At 57.7% G+C, this 17,271-nt stretch overlaps 1 protein-coding gene across 1 annotated transcript in view; it reads right to left on the minus strand.

Annotated features, from left to right (window-relative positions):
- Positions 1-808: 808 nt before the first annotated feature.
- Positions 809-17,271, minus strand: part of EEFSEC (eukaryotic elongation factor, selenocysteine-tRNA specific) — a 300,555-nt gene continuing 284,092 nt past the window's right edge. The window contains exon 7 of the mRNA XM_049863135.1: positions 809-1,319. Within this exon, the coding sequence (XP_049719092.1) occupies positions 1,126-1,319 (194 nt within the window). The 3' untranslated portion in view covers positions 809-1,125. The remainder of the gene's footprint in view (positions 1,320-17,271) is intronic.

Raw genomic sequence — 17,271 nt, forward strand, 5'->3', positions numbered from 1 at the left:
CACATCTCTCCCTTCTCCTGTCTTCGGCTCTGGGGCTTAACCACCCTGAGTCATTTGATCACAACCTACCCCTGTTAATATTTTTAATGCCATTTTTGCAAATTAAAGCATAATGAGCCAATTACCTGGATAAAAGGAGTCCTCTGAGTCCCTCTGAAGGCTGAACAGAGGAATGCTGGAACATTTGTTCATCCTACAAATGTCTTTAAAAGCTTCAATTTCCCCTCAATCAGCTGGTTCCAACATTTTGCTCTTTTTTGAGTATCAAATGGTTTGGGGATAGAGGGGTGAGGTGGTTTGTGGGGGCAGGGGTGCAATGGGCATGGGGGCCCTTGATGTCAAAAGGGGTGGGCTCCTGCTTCCCAGAACCCTGTCCTTTGGAGAGAGGGTGCACCCCAAGGGCTCCTGTGCCCGGATGTGGGTGACCTGCCCTGGTTGGCACTAGGGGTGTCCCTGAAGGCAGGGTAAGGGTAAGGGGTGTCCCCATCCTGCCCTAGCCCTCCATGGCACCCCCTCACCACAGCCCCTTCACCTGACTGCCCTCAACTCCCCAAGGAGCCTCTGCTCCTCCCCAAACCCTTGTGGGTGCCTGTCTCAGGCCCACACGGGGCCCTTCCTGGCAATGTCTTCCTTGGACTTGATGCCCAGAGACCCCCTCTTCCCTCATGAGCCACCCAGCCTGGCCTGCTGAGGACACCCTCAGCCCAGTGGGTCCCTTCCCCTACCCTTCCCCAGGGCAGGAGCCCTGACAGTACTCTCAGCACCCGCTTGGGGAGGTTTGGGAGTCCCCATTCACACCACACAGAGACCAGCAGAGCAAGCTGGGACCTCAGGACGTTTATTTGCAGCTGCTAAGTGCCCAGCCACCTGGGGGTGGGGTGGGGTGGGGATGGGGCACAGAAGGCCACCAGGAGGGCAGCTTCCTGGGCACCAGCCCCTCCAGCAGAAGCCCAGCCCTTGCTCGGCTGGGAGCTAAGGGGACACATGTTGCCTCCTGGCAGAGGATGCATGGGGCTGGAGCTGGTTCTCACTTGGGGTTCTCATCGCAAGCATGGGGAGAGGCCGGGGGTCCAGAGGCACTTATGGTGGGCACTGGCACTGTGGCCCTGGAGGTGGCTTTGGTGCTCAGAGTGACTGAACCATGCGCTTATGGGTATCAAAGACGTAGCGCTTGAAGGTCAGGCTGAGTGTGACAGGCTGTGAGGGCTCCGGCCGCTCCACGCCCTCCTCCTCCTCCCTGGCCACCTCCCCTCGGCCAGCCCGGCCCCGCTTCTTTAGGACTGGCGCCAGGATCTTCTTGGACTCAGGGCTGAGGCCACCTACAGGGCACAGAGAGGAAGAGCTTGTCACTCGGCTGCACTGGAGGCCCACAGCCCCTGCCTGCCCACCTGCCACCTGGGTGTGCACCCATGGGCATAACTCCACACCCCACCCTGTCTCAGCAACATCCTTACCCCACCTCACCCTCAGCCTGGACCTCAGCTCCCTGCCTCCACACGCTAGTCCTTGCTACTGTCCTACTCACCTCCTGGCTGCCTGCCTTGGTCTTCCTGTGCCCTGCCCCCAGGGATCTGTCCATGTCCTCCCCTGCTCTGAGCAGGCCCTTTGCCCCCAGTGCACTTAGGCCAGGTTCCAAGCCCCAGAAATTGGCATCTGAGGCTCCCTGTGCTTGGTCCTCTCTAAGGGCTCCTGCAGATCTGTCCTCTGTCCTTCTGGGGCCCAGGAGCTGACCTCTATGGGCACATAACTGGTTGCGCACTCCGGCTTCCGGTTGGGTTCAGACAAGGGAGCACCAACAGGAGACCAGAGGGCAGCAGGAATCCTCCCCCCTGGTTCCTGCAGCCAGAGCTCCCATTGGGGGCCGGTCTCCCTTGGCTCCTGCAAACACTGTTTTCACACAACCCCTTATTGGTTCCTTTCACCCCACTCACACCTTGGCACGGACCTTGCCATTCAGCCCCCTCCAGGTGAACCACCCGGTGGAACTATTCCTGTGGGGGCCTTGACCATGCACCCCTCAGGCCCTGCTGGCCTTACTGCCCACAGCGTTTGTGTGCATTCCCTGCTGTGCTGAAGCTGTGGCTGTCACTGGACTCCTGGTCACACTTACGAGCCTCTGCGTATGCTGTCCCTTCAGTGGGAACACCCTTCCCCTCCCTCCCCAGTGAACACAGTCCCACTCATCCTTAAACAGAAGGCTGTGAGACCCCTTTTCCTAGGATTTCCATCTTTTGAGGGGTCTGCCTGGTGTGGGCACAGGCAGCCACCAGCTGGGAAGAACCTCTGTTTGGCTGGCTTCTCTGGGCACAGAAGCCCCTGCAGGGCTCACAGCTTCCTGGAGGCTGGGGAGTGGGCAGCCTAGGCTGCAGACTAGCTCTGTCAGGGGCAGGGATGCCTAGAGGGTGGTGGCTGCTGGGACTGCTCCTAAGGGGAGCCTGGGGACCCAGGAGGAAAGCACTTCACAAAGGGGCTACACAGGCAGAGCGCCTGCCCCCCGCCCAGGGCCGGAGTGGTACACCCTGCCATACATCTGCTATACCATTAAGACTGCCCCTCCCCCACCCCCTGCCCCAAGCAGTCGGCCATGAAGCTCCTGCCCCAGCTGCGGTGAGCAGAGGGCATGGGCATTTGTGTCCTAAGCAGAGGCTGTGAGGGGTTCTCAGTCCAGGCCCTCGGTACATGGCTGCCACAGATGTCAACAGCCCTGTCACTACACAGATGAGAACGAGGAGCCAAAGAGGTTAGTGCCTTGCCCCAGGCCCTGCAGTGAGTGGGAAGGGCCAGAGTTTGAATGCCGGATCTGGAGGCAAATGCCAGCCACTGCTCCTGCCTGTCACCCTCATGGCACAGTGGTTAGGTGCTTGGCTGCTAACTGAAAAGTCAGCAGTTCAAATCCACCAGGTGTTCCTCGTAAGAAAGATGTGGCAGTCGGCCTTGGAAACCCTATAGGGCAGTTCTGCCCTGTCCTATAGGGTTGCTATAAGTCACAATTGACTCAATGGCAGTGGGTTTGATTTTTTGGGAGGCTCCTCCTTGCCTGTCCTGGCAGGGGACCTGCCCCTGTACTGGGTTTCTAGAAATGGTTCTGGAGGAAAGTGTAGACTGTGAGAGTATCTTGTACTGGCCCTATAGCTCCTGGATGCTTGGAAAGGTAAAGAGGAGGTTAGTCCAAGGAACACCTGTAGCATTAGCCAGAGAGATGCCAAGGACAACCCTGCCCTATCCCACGAAGGCCTCGGTTTCCCTGGCTGGCTATTCAGTACAATATATGCAACCTCAATTCCCCTGGGCAAGACCTGGGACACCAACTGACTTTAACAGGGTCACAGGGACAGGCCTGACTTTTGGAAGCAGCAGATGTGGCTGCCCACCATAGTGCCTACAAGAGGGAGTGTGGCACTCATGGCATAAAGGATTTTACCAGGGCCTTCCAGCCTGGGCAGCAAGCCCCAATACCGTGTCTAATCCGCAGGCTCTGCACCCAGCTGGCCCACCCTTCCCCTGAGCTGGGGCTGCGGTGGGGCGGGGGGCATGGGAATGGCCCTCAGCCAGGCCCTGGAGCAGTCGCCAGCCTGTGGGTATCTGCATCCCTGAATCAGATTGCAGCCTTGCCTCTGCAAACAGAGAAGGGGCTGGCACCAGAACCTGACAAATGGCATGGTGGCCCGTCTCTCTCTGGTGCCAGGAGGTCTGATGGCTGCAGCGGCCTGGGGCTCCCCGGCGTCTCCATGGGGCTGGGGAGACAGGCGTGGCCCAATCTGCAGCCCATCTCGCCTGTGAGGGCTCTCGTTACACACAATGCATACCTTGCACTGCCCGAGCCGGGCAGAGCCAGAAAACCTATCTGGCCTGGCGACGACACGGCCACTGCACTGCTCTTCTGAGGTGGCAGCTCACTTACCCTCCTCCCTTACCCGGGCTGCCTGGGACTGATGCCCCAGAGTGCCGCCTCCACCACAGGCCCGCCCATGGCTGTGGGGCTGCTCAGACTCCTGGCAAATGTCACCAGGAGATGGCTGTTTCCTCTGTGGCCTTTTTTTTGCAGCCAAGTGGCCACTGGCGGGAAGGGGCGAGCTCTGTGTTGAGGTGTCTGAGGTCAGAGCCTGCTGCCCCTCGAACAGACTTGCTGGCACATGGCCCACCAGACCGTGTGTTTCTCCCAACTTGCCTTGTGCTTCTTACTCAAAAACACGTATGGAACACTCTAGGCATGGGGAGACAGTGCGGGGAGCATGCCAGACAGGGTGCTGTCTCCTGTGGAGTTTAGCAGTTGACTAAGGAATGGAAAATAAGCTAGCTGGCAGGATGGCCAGATAGGGCTAAGTGCAGCCAAGAAAGGGCCCCTGGGTGTGGGGCAGGGCAGGCAGGGCCCCTGGTGAGAACGGCGGTGGGAGCTGGCCACACAGAGATCCAGTGGGGAAGGTCTCTAGGCAGATGGAGTGAGCTTGGCTTTCAGGGACAGATAGAAGCCCATGTGGCCCTGTGTGGGGGCCTAGGGCTCTGGGCCACTTCAGCTCACTGACTCCATCCCTGGCACTGTAAGCAGGCTCCTTGCAGGGTGGGTCACAGGAGTGAGGGACACTAGGTGGGGCTAGCCTGGGGTGCAGAAGGTGGGGACTGCCAAGGCACTGGATACCCAAGAGGTCTGCCTGGAGCTGTGTAAACTCTGGGTCAGATCTAACGTGGCTGATGGTTGACTGCTCCTCTGCCTGACCATCTTGTCAAAAGCCCCTGACCCTCCCTGCCAACCTGGGGACACAGAGGCAAACAGGGCAGGCCCCTTCTTGCAGGGAGCCAACCTTTTGCTCAGAACCACCACCAGGCCTACTCCTCTCCATGCTGGCAATAACTTCACTGGTAACTTCCATGGGCACAGGCCGCAGTGGTGCGGCCTTAGCTCCCAAACAGCCCACCCTGCTCCCAGGCCGAGGGGCAGGGGTTGTGGTACCCACTGTCCAGGGAATGGAGGGGCCAGCCCACCTGCCTTCCTGCGTTCATTGGAGCACCAGGGGAGCGGGGGTGCCATGGCTCCTCACCTCCCACCTCTGTTTCCACCTCTTTCTACATGACCTGGGCCCTGTACTACCTCTGGCCACACTCTCCACCTCGGAGAACCTCAGACCACACTCCCCCTTGCTCATGACCCTGCTCCTCGATGTTCTCAGACACACCATGCACACGCCCACCCAGAGGCCTCGCTAGATTCATCTCCAGATGTTCCAACAGCTGCAGGTCCACCTCCTTCAAGTCACGTTACAAACGCCATCTCCTTATAAGGCTTCTGTGACCACCTTGCTTAAAATTGCAACTCCCAAGCCCTCCTGACCCCATCCTTACCCGGCTCTATTTTCTTACAGTTCTTATCACGTTCTAACATCTGCCATTATTTCCACCTTTTGATGTTTACTGTCTGCCCCTGCTCAGAGCTCAGATATATACGTTCCACCTGTCTATTCGCTGCTGCACCCCAATACCTAGAATGATCCCTGGCTTAGAGAAGGAGCTCAGAGGACACTTGCTGAATGAATGAGCAAGTGTGAGATGAGACTCAGCCAGGCTGGTTCCAGGGAACCCAAAGAGCAGGACCTTAGGTACTGTTGTAAGAGAGTGGGAGGGACAGGCTCCACAGACGGGAACTGAGATGGCCAAAGATTTGTGCACAAATTTGTCCGTGGCACAAAGGACTGTATCATTTCATTTAACCCTGACAAGACAGTGTGGAGGAAATCGAGGCACACAAGAGTTAAGGAGCTTGCCCAAGTCACATACCCAGTACGAGGCAGAGCTGGGATTACCAAGGTTAAATCCTCCCAAAGTCTTTGTGCTCCACTAAGCGAGCTGGCCTAACTTGTAATAGCTAAAAGGGGCCCACAGTCAAGGGTGGTGGTCAAGACAAGTCTAGCATTCATTTGCTGTAGCAAAATGTTCTGAGGCGAATAAAAATGATGGCTAAGTGTTTGTTACACAAAGAAAGGTTTATGTGATAATGTTAATTAAAAAAGTACAGAAATCAAAAATTTTGGGAATCAAAAATTCTCCTGCGACTCTGGGATGCAGAGTAAAGGACTGGAAAGCTGTCATGAGGCTGCTGGTGGCCAGGAGCGGGGTGATGAGCAATGCCCCCTTCTACCTCATCACTGGTGAAGTCTATTCACAGGCACACTCGTTTGGCCCCCTGGGTCACCCCGAGCCCAGAGAAGGCAGTGAGCTCACCCACTGTGACCTGGTGTAAACTGCTGAGTTCCACAGGAGCGGGAGTGGGAAGGGAGGAGGAGCCCAGGGGGCCGGGGAAGGAGTAGGAGGGTTTTTCCAGCTGCCTAGAGCACACAGTTGCCGCTGGGCAAGATGGTGCCCCCTCTGCGGCTCTCTGACAGCAGGGCTGTCCTCACAGCACCTGACTTCCTTAGTCTCCCTCAACCTGACTCTCTGCTTTCCATCCTTGCTGCCCTGCCTGGTGTGGGCAGGCCTCCATGGAGCTCTCACCTCTGAGCTAGCCTCTTCCCTGGTGTTGTCCCCTGCTGCCAGAGGGATTTGCTCCAAAAGCCATGTTGGTCTCACCCATAGCTCTGTGCCATCTACAGGACAGTCTCTCCTCTCACTTGGCACTCAGGACCCTGCACCATCTGGCACCTGCCTCCCTCTCTATCTCCTGTTCACCCTCCACCCCACCACACACCATGCTCCAGCCACAAAGAAACTGAGCAAGGCCTCAATGTGCTCATGCCTCTGAGCACAGTTCCCTCTGTCTTGAATGCTCTTCCCTACTGGCAGAGCTGGTCCGCCCAGGAGCCCTCCGCAGAACCACCTTGATGGTTACTGTGTGGCCTGTGTGGGACGCCTCAGTGCTGGCACCGAGCCTGGCACACAGCTCCGGAGCGTCTGCAGCAGCAAACAAGAATGCGTGAGCACGGCCTTGGCAGGTGGGTGGGCAGTGGAGGAAAACCCTGATGTGGCCCAATGGGACAGCACAGGCTTTGATGCTGGCTGACCAGGTTGAAACCCCAGCTCCCATAGCTTCCTTTCTATGTGGCTCTGGGTCTGTTCCCAACCTGGCAAGGTCATCATGAGGGCTAAATGAGAGACCAAGGGCTCCAGCAGATGCCTCCACCTCCCTTCTACCCGAATCTCGGAGTCCAGCTATCAGCTCCACTTCCAGACAAGTCCAGGCCCCATGATACAGGGAGTACAGCTGTGACCCTGGGGTGATGCTTTATCTAAGGCTCTCCTTGGGAACACTCTCCCAGGACCGGGCTGGCCCTTTCTCACTGAGCGCCAGCTCCTCACAAAGGCACAATGGGCTGAGGGCTGCTCTGGGCCTGGCCTGGGCTCGGGGTAATCAGGGAAGAATGCGGGAAGCACAACTATTTCCCAAGCCCTAGCCGGCGGGTGCTGCACTGACACGGCGATCAAAGGCCGGCAAATTGCCTCCAATTGCTGGCGTCGCTTTCATGTTGAGGGCCAGACTGGAAGAGGGGCCTCCATGCTGGTGGGCGGCTTGTATCCCCCAGTGGGAACTGAGCCCTTGGAAGCAGCGTGGGGTCATCGACCCCCTTGGTGGCCCCATGGGGCTATGGCCAATTCCAGCCACTCCCCCTTCTAACAAGCAGCTTGGCAAAGGCTGGGATAACAGAGCTGGAGCCAGGGGCACCGCCCTGCTAGGGGTTAACACCATGGTGGTGACTGGTGAGGCAGGGGCACGAGGGACACCCCTAGCAGCTGGGTTGGGGTTATGGCGAGGGCTGCTGGACATTAAGAGGCCCTGAGTCCCGCCAGGCCCTGGGCTGGATGGGCTGCTGGAGCCCAGGGGCAGGAGGGGTGCCAGAAGGAAGGGCCCCCTCAGTGCCAACAAGGCTTCAGAACAGTTTCATCTAAAGAGAGGGCTCTGTGCCCCCATTCGTGAAGCTCCCCTGCTCGAAGCCACAAGGATCATGGAAGGTTTGTGGGTGGCACTGACCAACGTGGTGGCCTGTGTAGGGTGTGCTGTTTAGGGGAGACTAGTGTAGGCCTGGCTGTGAGGGGGCTGGAGGTGGGGCCTGAGCTGAGGCCAGAGTGGGGAAAGCCTGGGCAGGAGCAGGTTACCGCCCGATACAGCTGGGATAGCACATGGTGACCCGCACGGGGGACTGGCCGGCACCCTCACTTTGAGGTGTGCAATGGAGGTACATCCAGGTGAAACAACTTGCTCACAGCCCTGTCAGGATTTGAACCCAGGTCCCTCTACCTGTCAGTAGGCCAGGGTGACTAACGTTATATGCAGAGACCCTTCTCCTCGCCTGGCCAAGAAGGAGACCTGTGAGGATGGCAGCCTGCTGTGCAGGCTGAGCACCCAGATGGCTTGGCAGCCATATGCAGAGCCTGGGGCTGAATGCTCAGGCTGGCAGGCATGAGCCAGGGAGGGCGAGGTTCTGGGGGCGATGCCCGGGGAGAGGATGCTTGGTCCCCACCCAGGGAGGACTCAGCCAGGGGGAGACTTCTTCATGCACCCCTCGGAACTTGCTTCCAAGAGTGACAGCAACTTGTGAATCCTGAAGCCATCTCTTTGTCAAGCTTGGTTTCTGTTTTTATCCTAGGGAGCTAAAGCTTTTACTGTGGTGGCTGGGTGGGGGTTGGGGGGGGGAGGACAGCTTCCTGACTTTCCCTCCTTTCTCTTCCTGCAATGGATCCCGAATGTAAACAAAGATGCAATTTGCTTTAAAAAGATAAGGTGATTAAGTTTTTATCAGACGTGTTCTCCACTGTCCCTGCAACAATGGGAATTAGGGGAAGGCGGGCGACAATGGCCTTTATTGGAGCCGTGTTCTCGCTGAGGTTCTTGAGCGAACACTCCTGGGCTCCAAACGGCCCCTTTGATTGGGCTGGAAGCAGCAGGGACAGGCGCTGCGCACCCCCATTTTGATGTCTTAATGTTGGCTAATTCCTCCTTTAATTTATATTAAGCTTCTTAACAGCAATGATGAATTCTTCAAAAACAAAAAAGAACCCTTCCAGAAATCGTTCCCACACCATGTAAATTGAAATTATAATGTATTCAAGGTTTTAGAGATTGGGGGGTGCATGGGGAGGGGAGACGCCAATACATTATGTGGAAGGAAGGGTTTTTTAAGGCAATAAACAAAACCATTCTGAAATAGGCAGGAAATGACTTGGTCTCGAGAACTAGCTGGAGGCTCAATTATTACAGGGAAGGGGGAACATAGGCGGAGGAAAGTTTTGTTATCATAAAGTTCTCAGTCCTTTTGTAAACAGTCTGGGCCATCTGCTTCATGGAGGTGCAACTTGTGTGGGGCTACAGTGGTTCTGGATGGCGCCAGCTCCTTGGCTATCTTTACCGCGTGTGGCCTGGGAATTGTGACACGAGCCCAGCATACTCACCTGCAAAATGGAGGTCATAGTCCCCACACTATACAGAGGTTGTGAGAATTAAGTGAGGTAAATGTTCAAGGCCACCAGTATTTCATTAAGCCCACAAATACCTGGACAAGGTGGGTTTTATCATTCCTATTTTCCAGTCAAGACACTGAGGCTGGGATGTTAAATGATTGGTCTAAGGTCCCAGTGCTGGTGAGTCGGGGAGCCTGAACTGGAATTTGGGGCTGACTGGCATCTCTGCAGATGGCCTAGAGAGGGCTTGGGCTTCTTGGGGACCCTGTTCCTCTGTGCCCTGCAGGTCCATGTCGGGGTACCCATGTGTATGTGTGGCTAGGTCCAGCAGACGCAACAAGAGCAGGTCCCAGTATGGGAACCACTGGCACCGGCTCCTGAGCACAGGCTGCCAGGTCCCTCTCTCTCACCAGCCTCCCCCTCCTGATTGGCCCTTGGTGCTATAGCCACAGGGATCCTTCTAGAACAAAAACATCATTATCCCTACCAGCTCAGAAATCTTCATCTGTGCACCATCCCCCTCATCAACTTGTCTCCGCAGACCCTGGCTCTCGACCCCTGCTGCTTCCGCCCTTCGTTCACCACCTTGTGATTCCCCATCTCCCAGCCCTTCCGCCGGCCTCTGTGTGGTGGCCCCTAAGCCTAGTCTACCCTCCCAGTGCTTGCCTACCTGCAATCCCCTACTCCTGCAAGCCCCAAGCTAGAAGGTTTGGTCTCTTCTGGCAGCCTGGTCTCCCTCCTCAGGGTAGATGAGGCCCTTGCACTCTGCCCTGTTGAGAACCCTGTCTGGCTGTGCTCCTAGAGGGTAGGGTGCAGACCCTGTTTCCCAAAGATAGTGTCCTGGCAGCAGCAGTGGCCTGGGCAGTTTCAGGGAGGGGCACCCCAGCCCACCGAGGTGGCCAGGCTTGGCAGCTGGCTCCCTCCCATGGGCAGCTTCCCTCCCCGTGTGCAGTCAAAGCTCAGTAGCCTGCCCGCCTGGCCCCTATTGCCCCCCACAGCTGGATGCCTACTTAGGGTCCTGTCAGCCCACAGCAGGCTTGTTGGCAGGACCAGGGAGACATGGACAGCTGAGAGGGGGCGGGTGTACCAGCGTGGCCCAGTCCCTCACCCACGCTGTCTCCCTTTCCCGTGTGCATCAGGCTGGAGGCCCATTCCTTAGTGCCTGCCCACGGGAACAGGGATAGGAGGGAGGCCTGGATGCTAGGCTCTCCCCGCGGCTCACAATCCCCGTCTCACACACTGGAGGTGAGGCTAGACAGGGCTGGCCAAACGCAAACAAAACAAAGCTGACCTGAGGTTCTTCTCTTCTGTACCAGATCAGCCCAGCAACCTTCCTCTCAGATGCACAGCACAGAGCTGCTCTTCTCACTGAGCTACTCTTCCTCACTGAGGCCTGCTGGCCCCTGCCTCCAGGGGACCCTGAGTTCTGAAGGGTCACAGTTGCCCAGGGCCTGGTGGGCCACCCGTGCCACAGGGGCCATGGCCACAGACCCAGGTTTGATTGAGGGGACTGGTGTGCTCAGGCTTGAGCACCTACCTCTCTCAAGTACCTGGCCAGGGCCCACCCAGCTCCTCCCCAGAGGGACAAACAGGAGAAACCACGCTGAGACAGGACATATCAGGCAACCTTCTCAGAGGAGGAGGACTGGGCCCCCTGTTCTCCCTCTTGATGGAGCCTGGGGTTAGGGATCTGAGGGCCTCTGAACAGCTCAGAGAGAAGGAACCAAGGGCTCTGGGGGCTGGTGAGCTGTGCAGGGGGCACTGCAGCCTGGCAGAGCTGGTGGACTTGCAGGCACAGCTTCTAGGTAAGCCAGCTGGCCAGCTGGGGTAGGACAAAAGCCTCTGGGTAGGGAAGACCCAGCTAGAGCTGTAGGAACCTGGCCTGGCGGGGTCCCTGCTGTACCCTCGTGCAGCGGGGAGCCTGGTCACTTTCATAGCAACTGTTCCTGAGTGTCTCAACATGGCTGCCCTGCAGCCAGGCACTGTGCAGATGTTATCTCACTCAAGCCCCAGGATAGAACCTAAGTCTGGGGATGGAAGGATCCTGAGGCTGGGAAAGAACAGGCTGAGGTTGGGCAGCTGGAATGCACTAGGTGCTGTGGTTTCTGAGGGGATCCACCCTGCCGCTGAGGATGGGGCCTGCAACTAAGGGTCTGCTCCTCTCATGAGGAACAAGGCAGGGTGGGCAGATAGGCCTGCAGGCAGCTGGAGCTGTTCTCTGAGGGGGGACTTATCCAGATGCCTCTCCCTACCCTTGGCTCTTCCCACTCCCTAGGTGGCATGAGCATGCCAAGGTGGGCATCTGTCTCCAGAGATTTCTAGGGGCGAGGTCTAGTGCCTGTGTTCAGGTACCCAGTGGGGGCCACTGGTAACCAGGGCTCTCTCGGGCTGCTGGGCCTCTACCACTGCCCACACAGACCCGGAAGGCCGCCCAAAGAGCAGGGAGGGGATTTGAAGGAGAAAAGGCCAAATTGTCAGAGGCAGGCCAAGTCCAAACTGTCCCAAAGGTGGGCACCAGCTGGTCCTCAATGGTGACAACAATAACAATGGTAGTAGGTCTGGGTTGGGTAGGAACAGCAGACACTCACTGTGTCCACAGCATCCCTGTAACAGAGCACCCTCAGTTCACAGACCTCCCTGAGGCTCACCTCCATTCATACACGAAGAACTGAGCACAGAGGGATTCAGGAATCTGCCCAAGGTCACACAGCTGGGAGTGGTGGAGCTGGGCTCAGACCCCAGGTGGTTCCAGAGACAGTCCTCTCAGGCCTGCACACGTGCCTCAAGCCCCAGGGCCTCTCCCTCAGCCTGGCCAGCTCCCAAGCGGTGTCTCTGCAGTGTGCATGGTGCAATTCCAACAGGCTGTGGCCCTGGGGGCAGAGACAGGCCTCCTCCACAGTGGGTCCCAAGGCCTTGCGCAGGTGTAGCCCAGAGCAGGGTCGCATGAGCACTTTTCTGTGCCTCGTCTCCTGTGAGTCCCTATCCCAGAGATACAGAATGACTTGCTCAAGGTCACAAAGGCAAGTGATGGTAGCGAAGAGTCTGAGACCCCAAAATGACCACATTCTGTTCATGATCATCTGGAGTAGCCCGAGTTCTTCTCCAGGTAGCTGGAGGAAAGGAGCTGCTCCTCCTCTCTTGGATGGTACTGCACGAGGCCACCTATCTGCTCATACTCAGAGGAAGTCAGACACTGCCAGGTCAGCGGACATGTGCACACATGCACACACACGTACACACAGGCACACATGAACACACACACTGGCTCACACGAGCATGCACACACCAAGCCTCTCATTACGAAAGACTTCTTAGAGGGAGGTGGCTGTACCTTGGGTGTGTTCTGTCCAGTTCTAGGAACACAGTGGACATTCAATCAGTTTCAGGTAATTGCAGAGGGCAGGGACCAGGCCTGAGGACGATGGTAGGAGATGGGCCTCCCACGTGTGGTGAGGGCAGTGCTGGGCATACTGTGGGCGCGGCGGTGGTGACAGAGGTGCTGAAGGGGCCAGGCTGTGTGTGGTGAGGTGCCCTGCCCCACTCTGGGCTTTGGCTTCTTATTCAGGATGAGAGGGGACAGGAGAAACACCCACAATCCGCTCTGCACCCAGGAGGTGCACGGTAAATGGGGACCACTGCTGTTACTATGATGACCATGGCAGGGACAGGGCCTCAGTGTGTCCTGAAACCAGACACTGTGACCCCAGCAACTCTGGGCTCCCCAACCTCCACCAGGGCCGGGCCCTATACTGGGCCCTCTGGGGGTCCTTGGAGTTACTGGTGAATGCTACCTTGTCTAACTGCCCTGTCCCCAGAGGGGCAGGGCCTCTAACAGTCCCATTTTACAGGAACAGCCTGGGCTCTGGCAAGAAGTGACAGCCAAAGTCACTCAGCTAGTGTGGTGGCCCCAGAGTATGATCAAGGCTGGACTAACAGCGGAGTGTGTGTTCTTTCCTCTCTTCCCTCTTCCACTACAGGTGTTTCAAGAGAGAGGAGAGGTAGATACAACCACTGACAGCAGGTAAAAGTGCTGGGAGAGGGCTGGGTAACAGGCAAGCAGTGACACCTGAGAGGTGGGGGGCAGGGGGAAGGCATGCCCAGGGGAAGGAGATGCATAAGGAAACACTCGGTGGCAGAGACGACATCTGTCCTGAGCCTGAAGGCTGGGCAGGTTTGAATGTGGACAGCTGGAGAAGGACCTAGGCTGTAGGATGTCATGAGTAAAGGCCAGGGCTCAGGGCAGCCAGGCCTCTCTGGGGCAGTGGGTGAAGGCAGAGTCTGGCAGGGACTAGGGCTGGGCACTAGGCCATGGCCAAGGGTATCCCTGGAGAAGTCCTGGTGCTGCGATTGGGAGCTGCCTGCTTGGGCACCCCACAGAGCCATGGGGGCTGGGCAGAGGCAGGAAGAGAGGGGCTGGGGGCACAGAGGGGCCCAGGCAGTCAGGGACACAGGGGCTGGGGGCACAGAGGGGCCCAGGCAGAGTCAGGGACATGTGCTGGGGCATGGAGGGACCCCGGCAGAGGCAGGGCTGGCACTCGACTCCAGTTCCCACTCCTAGTTGTGTGGCCTGTGCAAGTGAAGGACTTTGTTCAGTGCCTTTATCTGTAAGCCAGGAGAAGGAGCATCTGACCCTGATGCGGTATGACAGGGAGAACAAGCATCTTTACAGAGCTGGGGACAGGGCCTGGTTGGTGACAAGTGCTCTTGGGAGGGGAGGTACCAGGAGCACTCAGTTCTGCCCCACCAGGAGCTGGAGGCCTCTGGGCAGGTGGCTAGCTGACCTGGGCTCTGTGTCATCACCTGTAAAACAGGACAGCGTCCCTGGACTGTGGTGTGAAGGCTAGCTTATCTCTGCAGAGCCCAGGTGCAGTGGGTGCTCCACCAGTGAGGCGTTTCTTCCCTTCCTGTGGCCAAGGCCAGGGCAGTGAAGGCTGTGGCTGGCTTCCTTACCCTGCTGACAGGAAGGGTGATGACCAGGGGCCAGCACAGCCCCCCCCCCAGGTGTCCTCCTCCATGGAGGGCCCTAGTGGCAACAGACCCTTGCGCCAAGGCTGAGGTGGGGGCATGGAGCACCGTCCCCACCACTGATGGGTTGAAGTTTAATACTGCAAACATTCCCTAATATGTACACTCTTTAACACAGTTAATCTTCAATTAAAATACCTAGAGCAGAAACTAAGATAACTGGTTTCAAAAGGCAGAGCTTATTGAAAATAAAAGTCTTTTTCATATTGCTTTTCTTAAAAAAAAATTCAACATATTAAAAATGTCATTTTTATGACTTGAGGGGAATCCCCCCTCAGAATAATGAAGGTGAACAAAGGCTGGGGAGCAGTCATTTTCCAGGCCCATGTGTAGCCTCCTGATTACTGTATCAGCCCCGGCTGCGGGCTGCAGAAGAGCTGAGCAGGTGGCGGTGGTGGCGGCTGTCCTCTCTGGCTGACAGGGAAGGGCAGGGAGGGTGCATGAGGGAGGCGGGGGGCGGCAGATGGTCCGCACACCCCGATCTGCATTCTTGGGTTGGATGCTGCAGACTGCAGCCGTGGGTGCCTTCTCTGCCATGGGTGCTGGGTGGGGGCGTACCTGCATCTGCGCTAACACAGTGAGCGCACCAGCATAGCCCTGCAGGTGGGTTCCGGGTTTGGCCTGAGGTTCTCAGGCCCAGGGAGGCAGGCATGCAGCCTGGCCGGGCTTCAGCTGTGGCAGAAAATGTCAATGCTGACCCACCCCCTGTAAGGCCAGTGCCCCTCACGCTACCGAATTAACCTCACGCCCCAGGCCAGGCTATGCTACTGCTTCTCTCACACCACAGCTGTTTGCTGGGCCTGGTCCCTTGTGGCTGGGGGACATACTGTGAACCTGACAGGTTGGTGGGGCCAGGCACCCATGGGAACATGGATGGCCCAGAGCTCTCTCTCTCATGTCCCCACACCCAGTGACGTTATGCCCCACAAACGCTCCACTCTTTTCTCCATCTGTGCCTCCGCAAGCCCTCAGCAGCCTCTCTGTGGGGTATCCACCACCACCTGCCCCTAGCTCAGCACCGTCAGCACTGGGCTGGACTTCCACCTCGTCCTGCTGTTAAGTAGGCCCCTCCTTAGATGTGCTCCCCTCCTTTCCCCGAAACAGCCTGTGGCCAGCCCTGGGCGGGGTTTAACCAACCCTTGTCATCTGTTTTGTGGCCAAAGAACCTTCATCGTGGCCTGCTGTTATTTCTCTATGTCTGGGAACTGTGGTCTGTGGTGGGGTACATGGCTATATACTGCGGGGCATGCTCCAGCCGTCAGCACCCAGCCCAGGAGTGGGCCCAGGCCTCAGTGTGGGGCCCCTCCGACTGGTCCCTGGGCCCTCAGGAGCTGGGGTGGGCTGGCCTTGGGCAGGGCCAGCAGAGACATGACTGGGTGTGGGAGTGTGTACTCGAGGTCAACATAAATTTGGTGTGCATGTGAACCAAAATGAAGCGTCCTGATGGCCTCATTTCCCGATCCTGGCCTAGCACAGCCCCTTGAATCTCTGCGTCCTTGCCTGTGAAATGGGGCCAAACAATCACCCTGCACTGGGGAGAGCTGGGAGAGAAGTGCTGGAGAAGCCACCCAGGCAGGCGTAAGCTGGGGCCCCTCAGGCTCACAGGCCCCTTCCTCTTCCTCGTTTCAGTAACACCTGTGGAAACCCTGAGATGGCAAGTCCCCGTCCTATCTGATGCTGAGGAGTGTGGTGACAGAATTCTCTGCTCACACCAGTCCTCTGGGGGTGAGGGAGCAGGGGCTGGGCTGGCCCGAGGCTTGGCTCGGAGGAACCACCCGTCCCCTGCAGCCCTGATAGCCAGAAAATGTGCAGGGGCAGAGGACCGCAAACATTGGTGAGGCCCCCAGGAGAGGGGTCCAACACAGAGTTCCTCAGAGCAGCAGCCAGGCTCAAGTCTCCCTCACAGATGAGGTGGGAGCCCCACCACAGGACCAAGCCAGATGAGGGCCTCTGTCTTCTCCAACAAAGTCAGGCAGTGCTGTGCCCACTCCAGGGAGAATGCTGGGGTGGGTGGGCTGCCGTCAGCCCCTTCCAGCTTTGCACAAAGGCTACAGCATGCTGGGGGTGGGGGGGTGAGAGCTGCAGGGGGTGGGCAGGCCTGGGTGGTCTTCTAGAAAAGGGTGAGCTCCCGGCCCTGATGTGCACAACATTCGCTCTGCTAAGCCCCAGGTGGCATGGGCCCAGAGACTCAGTGACTAGCGTGTCCAGGCCCAGAGTCAGGGCAGCCCTAGGGCTGGGACATGGACAGTGCCATACCCCCAATCTTCTCAACCATTTGTCTGACCCACAACCCAGGCTACCGCTGGCAGCCCCTGTGGGGGTGACAGGAACAGCTCTGGTACCCATGGTAAGCAGGACTCTGTCCCAGTCCACCAATGCAGACAGTCACCTACTGTGTAGGCAGGAGGCAACAGGGCCTGTCTTCCCTCCAGCGCTTACTCCAGGAAGCATCCCCCAACTCTCCCCACTTCCCAGGCCAAACCAATCCCTCTGTGGGGCCTCACACTGACCCCACAGGACCCTGGCTGCCCCTTCACTGCTCATTCGTCTCCACAGACACAAGCTGAGCACCTACTCTATATCAGGTATGTCCTAGGCACTGGGTCATGGTGATGAGCAGGCCAGATGAGGCAGGGAGACCACAATAGCCATGTGAAGAGGACGCGCTGAGCCAAGAATGTCTGATGGAGTGAGGGTGAGGTCACAACTGTAACACATGCTTAGATGGAACACGAGCCGGGACTGGCCCTTGCTCTATTAACCGCCTCCTCCTGTACCTGGGCTCCCGTGGCTCCCTGACCAGCCTGGCAGAGCACTTGGTACAAACAATTATGGCTATTCCTCCTGTCCCCCAGAGTGTGTTCC

Source organism: Elephas maximus, chromosome 20 (assembly GCF_024166365.1).
Source record: "Elephas maximus indicus isolate mEleMax1 chromosome 20, mEleMax1 primary haplotype, whole genome shotgun sequence".
NCBI classification, from domain to species: domain Eukaryota; kingdom Metazoa; phylum Chordata; class Mammalia; order Proboscidea; family Elephantidae; genus Elephas; species Elephas maximus.